The sequence below is a fragment of the Lycium barbarum genome, chromosome 2 (assembly GCF_019175385.1).
Source record: "Lycium barbarum isolate Lr01 chromosome 2, ASM1917538v2, whole genome shotgun sequence".
Taxonomy (NCBI): domain Eukaryota; kingdom Viridiplantae; phylum Streptophyta; class Magnoliopsida; order Solanales; family Solanaceae; genus Lycium; species Lycium barbarum.
Window position 1 is genome coordinate 124,719,505 of NC_083338.1, and position 18,970 is coordinate 124,738,474.

The 18,970-nt window shown below is 35.4% G+C and overlaps 2 protein-coding genes across 5 annotated transcripts; one reads left to right on the forward strand and one right to left on the reverse strand.

Moving 5' to 3' along the window:
* Positions 1–370: 370 nt before the first annotated feature.
* On the reverse strand, positions 371–6,739 carry LOC132627064 (uncharacterized). Its single transcript, XM_060342143.1, has 3 exons — positions 6,425–6,739; positions 4,258–4,767; positions 371–858 (listed from the first exon to the last, which is right to left on the reverse strand). The coding sequence occupies exons 1-3, from the start codon at positions 6,722–6,724 to the stop codon at positions 658–660; spliced, it is 1,011 nt and encodes a 336-aa protein (XP_060198126.1). The 5' UTR covers positions 6,725–6,739; the 3' UTR covers positions 371–657.
* Positions 6,740–8,268: 1,529 nt separating this feature from the next.
* LOC132627066 (chromatin structure-remodeling complex protein BSH) lies at positions 8,269–18,701 on the forward strand. 4 transcript variants are annotated; one of them, XM_060342144.1, is made up of 11 exons: positions 8,270–8,426; positions 9,103–9,171; positions 9,286–9,374; positions 10,229–10,323; positions 13,772–13,843; positions 14,026–14,073; positions 14,181–14,264; positions 17,581–17,619; positions 17,914–17,996; positions 18,110–18,172; positions 18,332–18,701. In XM_060342144.1, the coding sequence occupies exons 2-11, from the start codon at positions 9,119–9,121 to the stop codon at positions 18,429–18,431; spliced, it is 726 nt and encodes a 241-aa protein (XP_060198127.1). In that variant the 5' UTR covers positions 8,270–8,426; positions 9,103–9,118; the 3' UTR covers positions 18,432–18,701. The 4 variants fall into 4 exon arrangements, with proteins under 4 accessions (XP_060198130.1, XP_060198127.1, XP_060198129.1 ...); XM_060342146.1 differs by having other exon boundaries at positions 8,274–8,426; positions 9,086–9,171; XM_060342145.1 differs by lacking the exon at positions 8,270–8,426 and adding an exon at positions 8,477–8,559.
* The last annotated feature ends 269 nt before the right edge of the window (positions 18,702–18,970 follow it).

Here is an 18,970-nt window from a genome sequence, read left to right on the forward strand (position 1 = left end):
TATTGTCTTTCGATTTCTGCGACTATTGATTATTTTCTTGTGCTTCGATTATCGTATGCATTTGTGATAGTTATAACTATCTTTTTTCCAGATAGTTTCATGCTTTTTATATTATTTTACCTCGACTTTTTATGTTGTGTTGAATTGTTTGCCCTTATGCTGAGGATTTACGGAGTAAGGTTTGTGTACACTCTATCCTCCCCAGACCACATTGTGTGAAATTCAAATCCCAGACCTCACTTTGTGGAATTCTAATCCCTAGACCTCACTTTGTGGGATTCGACCGGGTATGTTGTTGTAGTACCTCTACTTATCTTCAAACCAAAATTTCAGCAATATCTTTGCACAAAATCTCTGAATATATGATACATTAAGGAAAATGGTTTTTCATACTAAGGCAAAAGATAGTCCACAAGCATTTAGACCAACAGCAAAACAAGCATATTTTCCTTCAACAACTGGATTGAATCTCTTAACATTCAAAGGAAGTATTCCCCTGATTCTCATCATGCAAAAAAAAAAAAAAAAAGAGTAAGGCATAAATGATTGTACACTATCGCCGAGGATTGCCAAGACTGATGAGAATTCAAATCCATTTATACGATCGGAAGTAATCTTCGCTCTTCAAAGAATTGAAAGTATCCCTGTGAAATTGAACTAGCTTTCATCAACTCCGACAGTTGCTGCTGGGGATTTCTGTGTAACTGAAGAGGGAACCCTTTTACCAGGTCCTGATGAAACCTTAACCATTGCTGGCCTTATAAGGCGGTCTCCAAGTAAAAACCCACGCCGAAATTCTTCAATTACAATTCCGTCGCTAAATTCCTGAGATTCCTCACGAGCAATAGCCTCGTGTAGCTGTACCAAGAAAAGAACCCCATGCCCAAAGATTAGTAATAGTTAGAGATGCATTGGATAAAACTGTATGTAACATGAATACTACCAGCAAGGTCACACCCACCACCAAACAAAATAAAATAAGACAATCCCAAGTCAATTTATGTGTCAAAAGATATAGGTAGAGGAAGCATTGCATGAGGTAGATGTCACAGTCAAGGTTACTCTCAGAAGACAAATGCATAGTTTTTGCAGCCAAACCGGCACTTAAACACATAATATCTATACATTGCTTTCACTGTCACCATCAAGACGTGTTCAAGTAGCTCGTCATCAAATATTTTCTCATTGCAAAAAACCAGACGATGCAACAGATTATATTGCTATAGGTTGCTTTTACTGTCGCCGTCAAACAGTGTTCAATTAGCTCAACATCAAATATTTTCTGATCGCACCAAAGTCAGAAAATGCAAATCCGCGATTAGAAACTAGCAGCAACATATTAGATTCTTTCCTAACTGAATATAAACAACTGCTCCGCCTTACTCATATCTGTTTGCAGATTACAGAGGGAAAGGTTTCTCTTTATAAATACTAAAGAAAGAAAACAAATATGTAAAGTAGAAAACTGCTTGCAGTTAACTCGGATCCTTCTTGAGTACTTCAATGAAGGTTGGTTCTCAACTCAAAATCTAAAGCAAAATTACTCATTAGTTTTCATTCTTCCTATTTTCCCCTCCCTCTCAATTTTCCCATTTCTTTCTTTTTCCAATTTTATTTTCCCAGTTTCAGTTAACTTGATGAAAAGAAAAGTCCTAGACATGTTCGACTTTGAAAAGGCTAGCTTAGCAAACACTAAAAAAGAAATAAGAGCAAATGCAAGACGGGAATGGTCGATGTGAAAGATTGGTAAATCACAAATGCTCATACCTCTCTTCAATGCTTCTAGAAAAAGGATAGTTAAATACTTTATTCACAAATACTCCCTCCGGTCCAAAATAATTGAGGTTTTAAGCTTGGGCACATACTAACTCCTAAAAGCTAAGAGGGTTTTTGACCATGATACCCTTAAATATGATTTTCCTTTTTTTTTTTTTTTTTTTTTTTTTTTAAGGTTGACATGATCATTACGGGGATATGAGAATTTGTCAAGGGCAAATTTGGAAAAGAGAACTAAATATTTTCTTGATTTTGTGAAACATCAATTATTTTGGACCAACTTTTAGAGGCTAAAACATCAATTATTTTGGACCGGAGGGAGTATTATAGAACAAATTGTCTTTTTAATTTGACCAGCAGTTTAGTGTAATGTACAGAAGTTCTAAGTTCTAACAAGCAAATTTTGCTGCTGTCATTAGATAGCACTAGCTCCAGTTACTTCTCAAAGCATAATTTAATAGTTTGTTGAATGCTATTGCAAAGTTTCCTGGTTAACATTCAGATTTTCCGTTACACTTACAATATTCTTTAAAAAGATACAGGTCTTATGCTAAAAAATTCTCTTTACTTCTACAACTTTTTATTTGTTTCCACACTAGAAAGGTAAAACTGTACAGGCTTTCATACTTGATAAACGTTCAGGTCAATAAAGATATTAGTTATCTCTATTTTTTACCTTACCATTTAAGTACAATAATTTTTGGCATCTGTCATAATCCATGTGTATTTCAGATTTGAATGCATATGCTATGCTAGAGTGTAAAGCTTTGCAATTTGTACAAGGAGAAAAAACAACAGTATTTTATGAATCAAAAGTATTTCTAAATCCTTCGAACTTCATATGCTCGTCTTGATTCCCAACGTTACAAGGCCTATTTTTCTGGTTATAATTTCTAAATTTGACTGCAATATTTACTTTGAATTTAATCCATCTTATTTCCTTTTTGAAGGTTAAAAGCACCCAAAAGGTACATCTTTAAATGCCAAAACTCTAATGGTAACAAATATCAGCAATCCTCATACAAACTTTACCAAACATGTCATATAAACCTTTAACATTCAAAACATATGAGACCTATTAGGGGGTTATTCAAATATGCCAAGTTAACACTTCTTTTTGTAATTTATGGAACGCAGTGAAATAGTCAACCTTCTGATAATTCTTTTCTAACGGAGACAACTTCTGATGATTTGTACCTTAAAAAAAAAAAAAACCTTTTCTGTAAACTGCAAGGGTGAATCAGTTGGTTGACCATGGGGCTTTCATAATGGAGGTCTCAGGTTCGAAACCCCCTGCCTACAAAAGTAGGGGATTTGCCTTCTGAGTCGAGCTCATCGCACATGGCTTACCTAGTGCGGGTTATCTCTCCTGAGGTTTGCGGGCTATCGCACAGGAGCGGGGTTTACCCCGTGCGCACCCAAAGAGTAGCGGCTACGGGTTCCCTAGTCATCAAAAAAAAAAAAACTTTTCTGTATAATAGTTCTTCAATTTCTCATAAAGAAAAAAGTATTCCCGCACTAATTATCATGTAATTGCAACAATGATCATGAGACCACATTTGAACGCAAAGCCCAAGACAATTTAATCCCATCTACTTGGTAAATGTTGATTCTTTGCTTCCATCAATTTTTATTTTTTAGCTGAACTTCATCATATGATTTTACCATGTGCTCTTTTAAATTCTCCCATCATCATAACAGACTGGGGCATCTGGAGGTCTATGTACCACATGGCAAACTTTATAAACTATAATTCAGATAATTCAATGTCTCAAACAACTAATACTACGCCTCAGTCCCGGACAAGTTGTAGTTGGCTACATGAATCCTTACTAACCATGTTTAACAACAAAAATTAGAAAAAGTATCTAACAAGTTCAAATTACTTAAGTAAACGTAGAACATGTCCTTTTAAATGGGTAAAGAAGCCTTAATGTTGCCTTCTAAATTTGGAACCTAGTTTGTTGATTAGATTTAAACAAGAACAAATAACATAGAAAGAGCCACTATAAAGGCCTCTCGATTTGACTTCAAGGAGGGTGAAGTGCTAAAAGCAGCCATAAATCATACATCCATTTTCCACTTAATCGCAATTTATTCAATGCTTTAACATATTCTTTTATAAATTTTGAATGGAACCAATTATTCTAGTAAGACTGAGTTTTGAACCTCAGCGGAAAGCGGAAATATAGGTAGTAGTCACTCATAGGCGGCAGTAGGGTGACACAGTTTGGCCAAAGTGACATGGGTTTCCAAAATTTAGGACATATAAATAAAATAGGAGAGTGTATTTGACATGTGGTGCTGGCCATGACAAACTAGAGTACAACATGGATCCCAGCCGTATATTTGCTGGTTGTGCTTCCGTAGAATGTAATGACAACAAAAGTAAAGAGACCGGCTGCTTACCCACCAAAGGGGAGAAATAATGACTCCATAGAGAGGGAAAGAAGGGATAGCAGAAAATCAGTAATTTCTTACCGCGGGATCAAATGGCTTGCCAACAGTTGGAACAGCAGCGACACGCAAGCTCCTCATTATCTCCACGAATTGTTTGTATATTCCCTGGTAACTTGCATCAATTTTCTTTTCCATCTCAGTTTCTAGTTTGATCTGTCGCTTAGCTCTCTCGAAGTTATCAACCATGGGCAAGAGGCTTTCAATTATTTCCCCTTGAGCATTGGTCCTGATTGTTAGTTTCTCCTTCTCAGATCTTTTCCTATAATTATCAAAATCTGCTTGCAAACGGACATATTTTTCCTTTCCAGAATTGATATCTGCTGATAAAGCAGATACTTTTCGAGCCAAATCATTTCTCTCCTTTTCGACTGAGGATATGACCACCGCAATTTCAGATTCAAGCTTTACATCTCCAACTAAGATGGCCTCCTTGTAAACTTGCATGAGGGACTTCAAACTAGATGAATATTTCTCATCTGCTTCATCTTTTGACATTTCCGATTCACTGGGGCTATCCTCGTCATCACTCATCTACAAGAAATTATTTTGTGTCATCATCAGTTTCACTGCAGTAATATTACGACAAGCGGAATAATTTGATGACGAAATATGAGAATCATTGAGTTAGATTAGGTACCTGTTTGTATGGGCTTATAACTTATGGCTTATTTTTATTATTTTGGCTTAAAAATAAGTCCTTAAAAGCACTTTTTTATTTTTACCCAACTACAAAAGTGCTTAAAAGCTATTTTGGCCTAAAAGCATCTAAAATAAGCCAATCCAAACAGGCTCTAGGTAACTAAGGGGATATCAACCATATAAAAGAACATAAGGGGAAATCAATCATATAACAGAACACAATCAACAAATGTAAATATAGCTATATATATATATATATTTTTTTTTTTTTTTTTTGAAATTGGTAACATTTGTATTGATAGATGTAAATATAGCTATATTGAATGCATATCTTCTAAAAAGTACCTAAAAAACCAATTTAGAATCTCTAAATTTCAACCTGTAACTCGTGCGAGTAAGACATACATATCATACTTATGAGGCAACTAATGCTAGAGTGGATTTTTTTTTCGAAATTCTTTTATGCAGATACTTCAAAAGTGACAGCAAGTTCTTTATGTTTTACTTGGTTATATGAACATGGGAAAAATTTAAACAATATAACCCACCATTGAACACAATTAAATCTATAAGCAACAAATCCTCAATAAACAACTAGCCTTCTACAATTTCTTAATCGGAGCCCAAACCAATATATCGATAAATCAACCATTACAAATTGTAGTTTGCTCAGAAACGCTGTCAACCTAACCCCCCTCCTTCCTATAATTTTCCACTTATACACAACTAAGCACATTTTTTAGGCCATGTGGTAGGAATATTACATTATTTACACCCTGCTTAGGAAATCAGCATGTCAAGCGCACACACGGAGAAGACCAACCTTATAGTAATTAACAAGGACAAACGACTTGGAATCAGAGACAGATAACTTGGCTCTAGGACTAATCCACCAATATAAGAAATACAACATGACTTAATCTCTACTATCAAAAACATTAAAAAGGGATTATGGGGTCTTTTCCAAAAAAGTCTAGGGTGTGTTTGGCATGGAGGAAAATATTTTCCAATTTTCTTGGTCGGTCAACTTTTTTTTTTTAAAAGAAAAAACATTTTCTCTAGGAAAACAAATAACGTATTAATGAGGATAATGACTTCCCTGACGAAATTAGGGACAACCAGTTTCATAAGTGACATTCCAGGTTCATTGTCTCCTCCTCACCCACCAATCCCCACCCCTTGATCATCCCACCCTCCACTACCCCTGAACTCCCCACCCCCATAGTGTTTTGTTAGATTACATATAAATGCCCTTGGAATAATTTTTTCTCGCTTACGTACGAAACAAAAGGAAATAAGTAAGAAACCCACTTGTTTTCCAAGAAAACATTTTCCCTAGTACCAAACACATCCATAAATTGTGTTCAGCCAATGCAACTATGTACAAAAATGAAGTGAGGACACTTGCTAATTTCGCTGCCCTGCAACGGCTCAAAGTAGTCAACAAAATATGAATATGAACGGAAACCCAAGTAATCAACAAAACCAAATATAACCATGAAATTACAAGAACCCATCAATTTAGAAGATTAAGAGAGAGAGAGATTACTTCAAGAGCAGAGTCTTGAAATGAGAGATAGGTTTTGGACAATGAACGTCTGCTATGGTTGGTTATTACTGGATTCCATCTTGATACAGCAAATTTAGTGCTCTTGTTGGTGGAGAAATCGTGATGGGTGCATTGAGGAAAGGATTGAATCAAGGTTCTTGGGTGTTTAGAAGGGAAACGAAATGTGTAGAAAGTATGAGAAAGAGGAGTCGAAGCTGCTGCCATTTCAAAGGGGCCAACGATAGAGTTCAAGACACTTCTTCCTAAATCCTTGGCCAAAAACCCAAATGATGTATACATGTCTGGCACCTTTTAAATTTGTGCTCAAATTATCTAGTCTAGTAGTAAATAATAATTTGTGTTTGAGTTAATTTGAAAATTATTTTTGTTATTATTAGAATAGTATTTTATGCTTCGTTAATGTTCCAAAACTATTTCAAAAAAAAAATGTTTTAAAAATTAACTTTTTTACCTTTTGAAAAATAAATTCTACCACTACTTAAAAACACTTATTTTTAAATTTAAACTTGACTAACCACTTCAACTTTTTAAAACAATTCTTTTTTAAAATGTACTTTTAACTTTTCAGAAGCTTGATCAAACAAACTACCATTAGACAATATTTGAGTTAGGAAAAAAAATTGATTTATTTAAAATCAAAAAAGTTTGTGAAGGTTTGACTTGTTTCCACATAAATTTCACTTGTATAAAAATAACATACTTGTGAAATTAAAGGCTTGCTCCCGAAAATGAAATATACTTTTGAACACTAGTTCTATAATAATTTTTAAAATGGATTAGGGTCAAAAGTGTCAAAAGTGTTTTTAACGTATTAGAAATGATTTAAAATACCCCTTTTCTACCTATTCCATGAAAATTATCTTTTCTTCCACCTATTTGGATCTAAAAGCCCATAATATTAACTTTAAATCTAAAATTACTCCTCCTTTTAATATAAGCTCATGTGGAATATATGAATCTTTTTAATTAATTATATAACATTATTTTTATTGATTCACATGTAATTAAGACTCAAATTTATTCGCAATCCAACCCATTTACCCAAATTTATTTTCAAAAGACCCAACACTTCCTGTAGTCAACCATTAGGATAAATTACACTAAATACCCCTATAAGTACATTATTGTAGTCAAACATTTACACATCCCATAACATATTAAGCTTTTCTGCAAAAGTTATTGTTTCCACCTTGATAAAAAACGTGATTTTATATATCTTTCTAAAAAATGTTTTTTAAATTCAGGTGTGAACAATAACTTTTGCAAAAACGTTTAAATCTTGTTTGGGCAAGCTTTTAAAATCAACTTATTTGAAAAGTGTTTTTTTTTCTTCCTATTTTTCAAGAAAGCACTTTTGACGAACAACAGCCTTTGTTTGGGCAATTATTTTAAAAAGTACTTTTAAGCGGCAATTAGTATTTAACAAAGTTTTTAAGCATCAATTGTTGCTCAAAAGTGATTTTTAAATTAATCGGCCAAACACTCTTTAGAAATACTATTGAGCAGCAATTAGAGTATTTTTCTCAAAAGTACGCTTGGCAAAAACTATTTTTTTTTTTAGCTTTTGAAAAACTGCATCTGTTACTCCCAAAAATACTTATTTCTCCAAAAGCTTGACAAACAGTTCACTTTTTTTAAATAAACATAATATGTTATGAGACGTGTAAATGTTTGACTACAATAATCCACGTATTGGGGTATTGTAATTTATACTAATTTTTAAAAAATAATGACGCTACATATTAATTAGGGTAATAATATATAACCAAAATAATCATGAGATGTGTATAAGTGTTTTTGGGCCGAAGCTTATAAGTTTTGATCTATTTTTTTTTTTGCAAGCGAGCAAGGAAATTGTATATTTGTGAAATTACCTTTTTTTTTTCAAACGGAAAAGCCAAATTCCTTACTAACCAAACCTGTTCTTTCTTATATCCGGCAACGCCCTCGGCTATTTCCTTGTCGCGACATCGACTTGCAGGTAACCTTCTATATCCAGATTTTTATACTCAGTTAAAAAAAGAAGCCCTAAATATTAGTATAGTGGCAAAATCAAAATAGCAACTGTGAATTAGGTGACAACTTTTCGTGTTTGCTGTCCCTGCATAAATATGGTAAAAGAAAAAAAACAAAGCCTTTACTCCTTAATAGCTCATTGTGATCTTATCAAGTGAAAAATGTATTCCTATTTGCTACACAACAACAACTAAGGCTCAATACTAAACAAGTTGGAATTGGCTATATTTGCAATTACATAATATAAGCGCCCGTTTGGCCATGGATAATTTATACTTCTACCGGAATTCTTTTCTGTAATCATGTTTGGACACAGAATTATCACAAAAATTCAACATTTTTCCAAGTTATATTCATGTCCAAATACCATTTTTTCAACTTTTTTCCAGTTACTACTTTTTTTCCCTTCAAATTTCACTTCTTGTTATGTCCAAACGCAGCAACATACTACCCAGTGTAATCCGCACAAGTGGGATTTGGGGAGGGTAGAGTGTAGGTAGACCTTATGTCCAAACGCCCAGTCGGTTTATTTTCAAGAAACAAATAAAGCTGTGTCTCCCTACGGTAGTTATATTGCAATTGGTGTGTAGAAGAAAAGCTTAGTCGGATTCCTTTATCTTTCAGATTGTTTTTGTTTTCAGATAAAAAGAAGCATTGATGAAACCGCATTCGGCATGGGGCTCACTGAAGAACCCTGTGAAGTTCAAGATGTAACAGCCTTGTTCATCTTTCTCTTTCCCTCACTTTTGTTATTATACAAATATGTGATGGTATAAGAATTGATTTGTTCCTAATGTTTAACCAAAAATATATGCATATTACAGTTCAACATCTGAGAATCTTGTTCCTATCCGTCTGGACATCGAAATTGATGGTCAAAGATTTAGGGATGCTTTTAGTTGGAACCCAAATGGTAAGATTTTATGTTCTTATTTACTTGGTTTTAACCACTATATAAACGATGGTACAGCAATATGCAAACAATTTCATGCTTCTGCGTTGGACCCTAGTTAGTGGATAACTGTTTTCTTGCATCCATATTTTGATGCTTTTAATTAGTATTGGCCGCCAATAAAAGTTCAAATCTTTTGTTAAATGCTGAATGCTACCACAGCTAACCTTTACTGTCAAAAAGAAAATTATAGTTACTCATTACAATGATCAAGAATCATTAATTAGTTCCAGGCAAGGCCCAAGGGATACAAAACTAGCGAAATTTATATTTGGTTTTGTATCTGGGAGGCGCTACAACATTGAATGTACGTCTAAGCTACTAAAGATAAGTTCTTATGAAAGTCAATATCTTGAAAATAGCAGGCAAACAACAGAATTTCGGTGCATAGCTTTTCTATTTTAGACACTACTGAACTATTTCCAGGTGACTTTATAGTGCTCCGAAGACTTTAAAGGAAAAATTAGCACACTAAGGTCCTTTATAAGGGATTCGATGGTGTGATCAGGATTGGATATAGTCGTAGTAGTAGGACGCCTGATCCCTTCAATATAGCTTTGCTGAGTGCTCTCTTGAAAAACAGAGAGTAATTATAAAGCTTATGTCCTGCAAAAGATAGCTTGAAACCTCTGCGAACTCTGAGTTTTGATAGTGTTTGTACTATGCCTTTTCCCATGTTCATATACAAAGCCATATATACTGTCTATTTGGCGAATGGTTCTGCTGATCACTTTTAAAGAGGGAAAAATTGGAGTTTACTTAATGCATCTTGAACTGACCAAGCTGTTGTCCCTCTTTGAACTTCTTAATTACAGATCCCGACTCAGAGGTGGTGGTGTTTGCGAAGAGAACTGTGAAGGATTTGAAACTTCCTCCTGCTTTCATCACTCAGATTGCTCAATCCATTCAAGTAATTTATAAGAAGTCTTAATCAGACCATGTTACATGCTCAATTTCGTCATAGTTTTCCTGCTTAATCGGATAATTTGCAATTGATTTTTTTTTTGTGGGGGGGGGGGGGGGGGGGGGGGATACTTTTCTCCTCGCCGGTTCAAATCAACCAGCCTTGTTAAAAGTGCCGTGGCCCAATAATTTGACTTTATTTGAGATCACTGATAATGTCTATTCTGGAATGCTTTTCTTTTCGTCTTAGAATTTTATTTGTACATGCTGAACTCAAAATTTTCTCTCCTGTCCCTACGTGCACAAATTTTGACAATCTTCTGTATCGACAAGGAATTTCTAGTCCAAACAACGTCATCACCTTCCAAAGAGATTCTCTCGCATTGAAAAAACTGGAGGTGATTCTTTCTATTTGCCTAAGCTTTGGTGGCAGAGTACCTGGTACCTGTGTTGGTGTGGGGTAGCAGGTACCGATGGAATAGTCAAGGTGTGCGCAAACTGGCCTCGATACCAGTGTCATTAAAAAAAAAGGATGATCTTGTATACCCGGCATCCTTAACTAAATCTAAGTCCATTTCAGTGTATACATCGCGTCTTGAACCTTGAAAGTTGTGAAATTGACCTACAGCCTTTATTGCTAGACATGAAAGGAAAGTGACTTTTAGTGATGACTTCCGTGAGGGTTAACATGTTACGTTTCCGGGAAGTCGATATCATTCTCCTGGGAACCAGCATATACAGATTTATCATTGGTTGTCAAACTGGTGCGATTTGTTAATTGACCACATGTCTGCAAGTTCAGGGAGCAGAAAAGCATGGAGAAAGTCAAACTACTCCTCCATAATAGTGAGACATTTGTGTTACTTCAGAGTCATATGGATGAAACATTTATTTTTTAATTCTTTGTTTTTCCTTTTAGAGGCAGGACATTTTATTCCTCCTTTTGAGACATTTGGGAGTTGCTTTAGGAGAAGCTAGCTTGCTTTGATTTAAAAGAGAATCGGGCATATCTCCAGATATTGAGATCGTGATGCATGCGTGTCTGGGACAGGCTGATAATTTTAGATGCATCAATGGTATTGGCTTAATCCTAAACAAAATTGATGAAAGCGATTGAGAGCTTATCAAATCCTGCTTCACAACAGGCCAAGCATTTTTGGTAAAAAGGCGGATTGAAATTGCCATAACTGTTGGGACAAGAAAAGAGAATAAACGAGAAGATAGCTTCTGTAGAATCCTCTAGATGTCATATTGGCCTTCTTTTGTATAAATATTTGGTTTGGGAAGGGGGGTTGGTTTGTTTGTTCTAAGATTGGACAAACTGTGTCAAAGCACTTTGTGAGAGAATGTTAGCTTTTGTCCGGTTTCTCATGTTAGCTTTTGTCCTGTTTCTCTTTGGTCTGTTTAGTGTTTTTGGAAAGAAACCAGTGTTATCAAAAGCGCAAAAAGCTCTAAGGTCAGCTGGGGCTTTAAGCGCAAAGCAAAAATCAACTGTGGGATTTAATGGAAAAAGGCGCAATGGTGCAAAACTACAAATATATATATATGTTTAATCCAAGACAAATAATAATAAGCATGAATTACAAATATATGGACAAAGAAACTATAAAAACGTTACAATAAAGTGAAATATCAATTTTCTAGTGTCATCTTTTCAAGAGAGGCTCATTTGCAAGGAAAAGTATGTCTTAAAGCCTTAATGATGACACTGAAGCACACATAAAGCGAGGCGAAGCGCTCAACATGTTTTGAGCCTCGCTTCAGGGCTTAAGCGCGCCTTTGACAACACTGAAAGAAACTTTACAAGTTTTAATCCTTGAAGCATTTTAATGCAGGCCATTCTTCGCTTTGCCAGCATTACTTGATTTATGTTTTGCTGATCATTGTCAGATGGTACAATTGTGATTAATTTGAGAACTATTAAAAAAACACTAAGGGTGTGTTCGGTATGAAGGAAAACAGAAAATGTTTTCCAATTTTCTCATGTTCGTTTGGTCAAAATTTTTGGAAAACATTTTCTGTAGGAAAACATTTTCCTTAAAAATGGGAAAATGACTTCCCTAATCAAATTGGGGAAAACAAGTCCACAATTGGTGTTTCACCAACCACCCTTACCACCCCCCCAACCCAACCCCCAACCACCAAACCCCAACAACTCCCACAACCCCACGCACCTCCCCCATCCACCACTCCCCACCCCACCACCACTACCCCCAACCCGCACGCCATACCCCCTCCCGAATTTTCTACTTCATATTTAATTTTACCTTTATAAAAAATTTATAAAAATGAAAAGTTTGCGTGATTATATTTCGTGTGGGGGTGGTGGTGAGGGTGGGTTGTAGTTGTGGGGTGGATAAGAAAAAAAATCTTATTTTTTTAATAAAAGTAAAATAAAATGAAATAGGAAATTTGGGAGGGGTGGGTGGGTGGGTGGGTGGTGGTGTGGTGTTGGGGTGGGTGAAGATGAAGTGCGTTGCAGGATTAGGTGGGAGGTGGGATTTGGTTGGGGGTTGCGTGGGGTGGGTGGTGGAGGTTGGGTAGTTGGTAGTGGGTGGTAGGGTGGGTTGGGTGAGGGGGTTGGTGTGGTATGGGGTGGTGGGGTTGGTGGGGCATGGGTGGGATTTTCCGAAAAATGTTTTCTACCAACATGAGAAAATAAGTAAGAAATTCGCTTATTTTCCACTACCCAACTGAACATGAGAAAATAAGTAGAAATTCACTTATTTTCCAAGAACACATTTTCCAGGAAAACATTTTCAATTATTGTGATATCATGTTTTAGTGATGAATGCTGTTGAAACGAAATTTGGTGAAAGACATTATGTACTGCCCATGTAATGCTCGTCTTTGCCAAGGCATGTGAGCTAATTTGGATGAAAACTGCATAGCTAATTGGTTGAGTAACTGACAACTGACTTCTGTATTAAAGGCCCAAAAGATTGTTTATAAGATGTAAACATTAGTCTTTAGAATATTACAGGACAGTATAATTTGGAGAAATGTCGATAGTTATTCTTCCATTGATGTAGAAGCTTTTGTCTAAACTCACCTGTGGCATAGCATGTAGGTCCTTTGGCTGATAAATATCATTTGACAATATTTTCCGTTAAATCCTTTGGCTATAAATTTCTAATTCTGGTTGTTTCTTGTTTACTGATAAAACAAAATCCCTTTATGTCTGCTGTTCCATAGCGGCCCTATTGTTCCGATGGAGAGAAGAACTTAGGATTAGCTTTTTGGGAAATTTCCAAACAAACAATTTCAACAAAATCTTTCAATTTCTTATTTTACTAATGTTCAACTCTATGTATTTTCTAGATAGAAACTGGTTATTGCTCTAATGTCTGTGGACCTCTGTTGCGAAATGATTGCTTAGGATACATCCCTTTTTTCTTTTCCTGTTATTTCCTGCAACTAGTTTCTTATTGGCGTCTCTACTTCCAATTTTGTAGTCGCAATTGACAGAATTTCGGTCTTACGAAGGACAAGATATGCACACTGGCGAGAGAGTTGTTCCTATCAAGGTTTGGCGCAGTTGTTTTGGTTGATATTTATAACACTATGTTGAAAGATTATTCACCCCCAAAAAAAATTACGATGCAAGAGACATAGCTTACTGACTTTGGTGGTCACTACTTCTGTAGTTCATCATTAGAATTAGGTACTTGTATTTATCTATTTCCCTTTCTTTTCCGGGTTTATCCAGCTTGATCTCCGAGTAAATCACACAGTTATCAAGGACCATTTTTTCTGGGTAGGTTTAACTAAAAAGTTGGATGTCCCATTCATGATATATTCTGATTTTTACAACTATTCTGCCTCATTTGTTGCTAATACAAAGACAATAAAAAATAATTTCAGGACTTGAACAACTTTGAGAGTGATCCTGAAGAATTTGCAAGGACATTTTGTAAGGATATGGGAATTGAAGATCCAGAAGTTGGAGTAAGATCTATTTATTTCTTTACTGTTGGTTGAGAATAAAAATTGGTTTTCTGTTTCCATCCCATAAAATTCCCATTTTCATTGCATATTCCTGTAATTTGATGGTCATCATCTTAAGATATAGTTTTATGTGATGGGGTTGATGAAGCTTAAGGGGGTGCCTTTCTACACTTCTTTTTCTTCCTATTGTGGCACCAAAAAATTAACCCTGTGCCCTATAGATTAGACTGTCAAATTCGGTGGTACTTCCTCATCTCTGATGCGATAATGAATATTTTGGGTTCAATATTTGCAACTTGTGCAGATAAAACTAAACTCCCTACCATTCTGTTACAATTAGGAAGTTCTTTCTGCAATTTGTAAATGGGGGAGGATTGGTGAAGGGGAATCATAAAATTAAAATGCCACTAGGTCTCATTCTTGAGTCTCATGAGGGAAATTTTAGCAAGATGCACAGGTCCTTAATCAAGAAATTGACCTAGTTTTCTTCAATGCTGGATTTATTTGACAAAAAATATCAAATAATTTCAACTTTCTTAGACCATTGACAGAGTTATGAGAATATGGATTTTGGTTACTTGGTTTTAGAGAAGAAAACAGTTATGTTTGCTGGAAATCTAATAAAGTATCAATTGTTCTTCCCTTTTGTTGTCGTCACAAACAAGAAGTGAGGCTAACAAAGATAGATTTTCTGCAATAATTTAAGTAGAATATTGGAAGGTGTGAAAAGATTCAGAGATAGTCAGCCATCTATTCATTCACAGCAAGATAGCAAGACAGTGTTGGGAACTATTTTAGACTTGTTTGGTGTCAAGTGAGAAATGCCTCCCAGTGTTAAGAGCTTATGGGAGACATGGCAACATAAAAAAGGGGAAAAGGGTCAAATTTACCCTCCAAGTATGGTTTATAGATGGAATTTGCCCTCCGTTAGAGTTAGGGAAATTTGCCCCTCCTGTTAACATACTTGTTAAAATTGCCCTTATTATGTATGGAAGTATGACTAGGACTCCTTATCAGTCCACACAGGCACCATGTGTGTAAATAAAGTTGTTTTTTCTTTAAATCTTAGTGTAAAAACCATACCAATTAAATTTTGTCATGTATTTTATTTTTTTATAAAAAAGAATACAATACCTAATCTTCTTCTCCATCAAACCACCACTTCCCCTTCTTCTTCTCTGCTACTGTCATCACCGTCCACGGCCCTCTACCGTTGTCCATTGGCGCCGATTAATTTACTAAAAATAACCCATTACTTTCCAACCTTTTAACCCAAACCCATTACTTCTCTAAAATCTGAAAAGGTAAAAGGTTTGGGTAAAATCAAATTTATCAATCAAGCTTTGGCCCTTGATCAATTACTACTGTCATTTCCCCTTCAAAATTTGTTTTTTTTCATTCCACCATCAACCGTTTCAATGGATTTTCAATAATCAATAGCGGGTTAACTTTTGTATTTTCAATATTCTTGGAATTGATTTGAGAGTGAAAAAAATGAAGTTGGTTGGAAGAGAAATAGAGATGGAGAAGTAATGGGTTTGGGTTAAAAAGTTGGAAAGTAATGGTTTTTTTTTTAGTAAATTAATCGGCGGCGGTGGACGGCGATGAAAGTAGCGGAGAAGAAGAAGGGGAAGTGGTAGTTTGATGGAGAAGAGGATTAGGTATTGTATTTTTTTAATAAAAAAAAAGGAAATACATGACAAAATTTATTGATATGGTATTTACACTAAGATTTAAAGGAAAAAACAAATTATATACACACATGACGCCTATGTGGACTGATAAGGAGTCCTAGTCATACTTTCATCCATAATAAGGGCAATTTTAACAAGTATGTTAACGGAAGGGGCAAATTTGAAACTCTAACGGAGGGCAAATTTAATCTATAAACCATACTTGGAGGATGATTTGACCCTTTTCCCTAACAAAAAATGGCAAATAGTAAACAATATGTTTGGGGAACAATCCCTCTTTGAGCTTTATCATTTATGGACAATATGGCTGGAAAGCAATAGGGTATGCTTTGAAGGGAAAAAAACAGCACATATCGAGGATTAAGAATAGACGTCTTTTAAGTTTGTGTTTTTGGTGTACAAGCAGTATTAAGGAAAATATGGAGCAATACATGGAATTCTTAGAGGAGATATGTGGCTTGACATGTTGGTGGTAGATGTCGTTTGTTTTGTCATGTGTACCATCTTGGTACCTGGTACCTTTTCTCAATCAAATCTTACCTTACCAAAAAATATTGGAAGGTAATGAATAATGTAGAAAAAAAAGGGTCTTTAACCTAAAAATATGGACAACATATTGGGCTTTGCTCAAAAGAGTAGTCTAGAGATCGTGTTCCACACAGGAAACAATTACTATTGTTTTGTTTGTACAACGTTCTTGTCTTGTAATTGCTATATTTCATCCTCTCTTTTACAGTCTCTTTTTGTTGTACTGGTCTTAAGAAAAGATTACTTATTTTGACACAACTGTGATTAGCCGAGGTTGAGCGATTTGCCTGAACTTGCTTACTTTTGACATTTTGTCAGAGTTCAAGTTCAAATCACCCTATAATTGGAATTGGACGAACAAACAGATACAAGAAACCACATTTATTACAATTAAAGTAGAGAGATATTGGGCTGTAATTTGAAATGGTAATTTCTTCTTAAGGGGTAATCATTCAGTAGGGATGGTAAAACCTCTAGATATTGTAGGCCTTTGTATTTGTGTGTTAAAAGATTTATATCTATGTTCATGTATTAGTAAACTCCTGGACATATAAGACTGTTTTGTTCTTTTTGTGCATTCGATTTTCCGCTTTTGAGCATCCGATTCGCCGCTATGCCGTATCGAATCTCATTAGAAAGTAGACCTTTTATCTCGCAGTAGCCTGCTCCTGTTCCCTTAAGAAACTTTCATTATTTGGTTAACCATAGAGAGGGATGGCAGAGTTTTTGTTTTTTGAGTTGAACGATGGGTTTTTAATGTTGTCAAAGATTTGAACAATGAAAATAGATGGCTAGTGTCTGATGCTTACTTAACTCGGTATTTAAATGAGATATTTTCCCTACTTCTTCCCATCAAGAGACTCTTTTTCCTGTACTTGTTGCTTCTTGGAAAGCACTAAATTTTAGTTTTGTGTTACTTTATCAGATTTTACTTTTAGAAACAAATCACTGGTAGTTATTTTCTTTAGAACCCAAATTTTCACTCACATCCTAAACAATCTGTTGAGCTATGTGAGACTGTCATTTTCAGTATACTCTTTATTTGAATAACTGGCAATGCTTTCTTTATTGATAGTTGACTCCTTTCTTTGTAGCCTGCAATTGCCATATCAATTCGTGAACAACTTTATGAGGTAAGGATTATCATTCTTCGATTGGCGTATATGACCTAGAGCCCGTTTGGATTGGCTTATAAGGTGCTGAAAACAGCTTAGTTTTCAACTTTTTTGAGTGTTTGGCTGGCCAGCTTAGCCATTTTGTGCTTAAAATAAGCCCCAAAAAATAATTGGGCCCGTTTGGCTTAGCTTATCTAAAGCAGCTTATAAGTTGCTTTTTTTAAGCCCATCCAAACAGGCTCCTAATTTGTCTACCTGGCTTTCAACTATGTGTGTGCTCATAGTGACTATTTTTGGCATTTAACTTTTCAGATTGCAATTCAAAGTGTTGCATCCGCGAAAGAAAGCAGGGCAATTAAGAAAGGACGCAGAGGAACGGAACATCTCTCAGCCAAGTTAGTGTCATTGATCTCTGCTGTTTATGTTAATCTTTGGTTAATCAAATTGCAGACCTGCCATTACGTTATCCTCGGTACATCTCTTTCCTCATAATTTATCTTTTTGACAGTAAAACAGGATTGCCTGCATTGGACCTGGTGAAGCTATTTGGCATTAGATCAAGTGTCGTCCGGTACCACCCTTTCTTTTTCTTAGTATTCTTCCGCTCAATAAAAAATGAAAGCGAAAAGGAAATCAATACGAGGAATTTTTACATGTATTTCAATTCAATCGTACCTCATCAGCACGTCCAGTTTTGGAATTCATTTATTTCATATGTGACGCTTTTCAGAAAAAGGAGGGACTGGGATGTATATGAACCAATTGTCGATCTCCTGTCAAATGAAGAGGTGGATGCCCTCGAGGCTAGAGAAGAGAAGATTGCTCGTTGATGCAGACAGTGTCCATTGGAATGGGTACCAGCAGTTTAAAAGGGGAAATCGTTTTTAGTTTTAGAATGATGAAATGAAACTAATTCCTAGTCATAGTATAGCCAAAATCCCGTGTTATAGATGATGTGTAGATTTTTGCATTGATCTGCAGATCACAGTTACCTCTGTTTGTCAAAAGAATATGGAACAGCACTTATGTTTTGTGTGTTAATATATCCTCTCTGCCTGAGAAACTAATGATTGCTAATTTGGCAGTTGTTTCTCGACTTCTATGGATTTTTGGGATTACAAAAGATGGAAACAGACTTGTTTATCACTAACTGGGTTAGGGCTGGGTCAGGTGCGTGTTAAAAGTGTATTAGCCTGTTTGGCCAAACTTAAAGTGTTATTTTTATCGGAAGTGTTTTTCCCAAAAATACTTTTGGAGAATAATGGTTTGTGTTTGGTTAATCAAATATGAAAAACACTTTTGTCAATAGTTTGCAGTAATTTGTGATTAATTTCCAACCTTCTTATATGAATCCCAATAATTTTCAATA

What these genes read in the sequence shown, in the direction of transcription:
- LOC132627064 (XM_060342143.1), bottom strand. Translation starts at nt 6,724, where the DNA reads ATGTATACATCATTTGGGTTTTTGGCCAAGGATTTAGGAAGAAGTGTC. An exon ending in TTCAAGACTCTGCTCTTGAA is followed by an intron (nt 4,768 to 6,424) that starts GTAATCTCTCTC and finishes AATTTCTTGTAG; the next exon opens with ATGAGTGATGACGAGGATAG. An exon ending in GCAAGCCATTTGATCCCGCG is followed by an intron (nt 859 to 4,257) that starts GTAAGAAATTAC and finishes TTCTTGGTACAG; the next exon opens with CTACACGAGGCTATTGCTCG.
- LOC132627066 (XM_060342144.1), top strand. Translation starts at nt 9,119, where the DNA reads ATGAAACCGCATTCGGCATGGGGCTCACTGAAGAACCCTGTGAAGTTC. An exon ending in TCAAGGACCATTTTTTCTGG is followed by an intron (nt 14,074 to 14,180) that starts GTAGGTTTAACT and finishes AAATAATTTCAG; the next exon opens with GACTTGAACAACTTTGAGAG. An exon ending in TTCGTGAACAACTTTATGAG is followed by an intron (nt 17,620 to 17,913) that starts GTAAGGATTATC and finishes TTAACTTTTCAG; the next exon opens with ATTGCAATTCAAAGTGTTGC.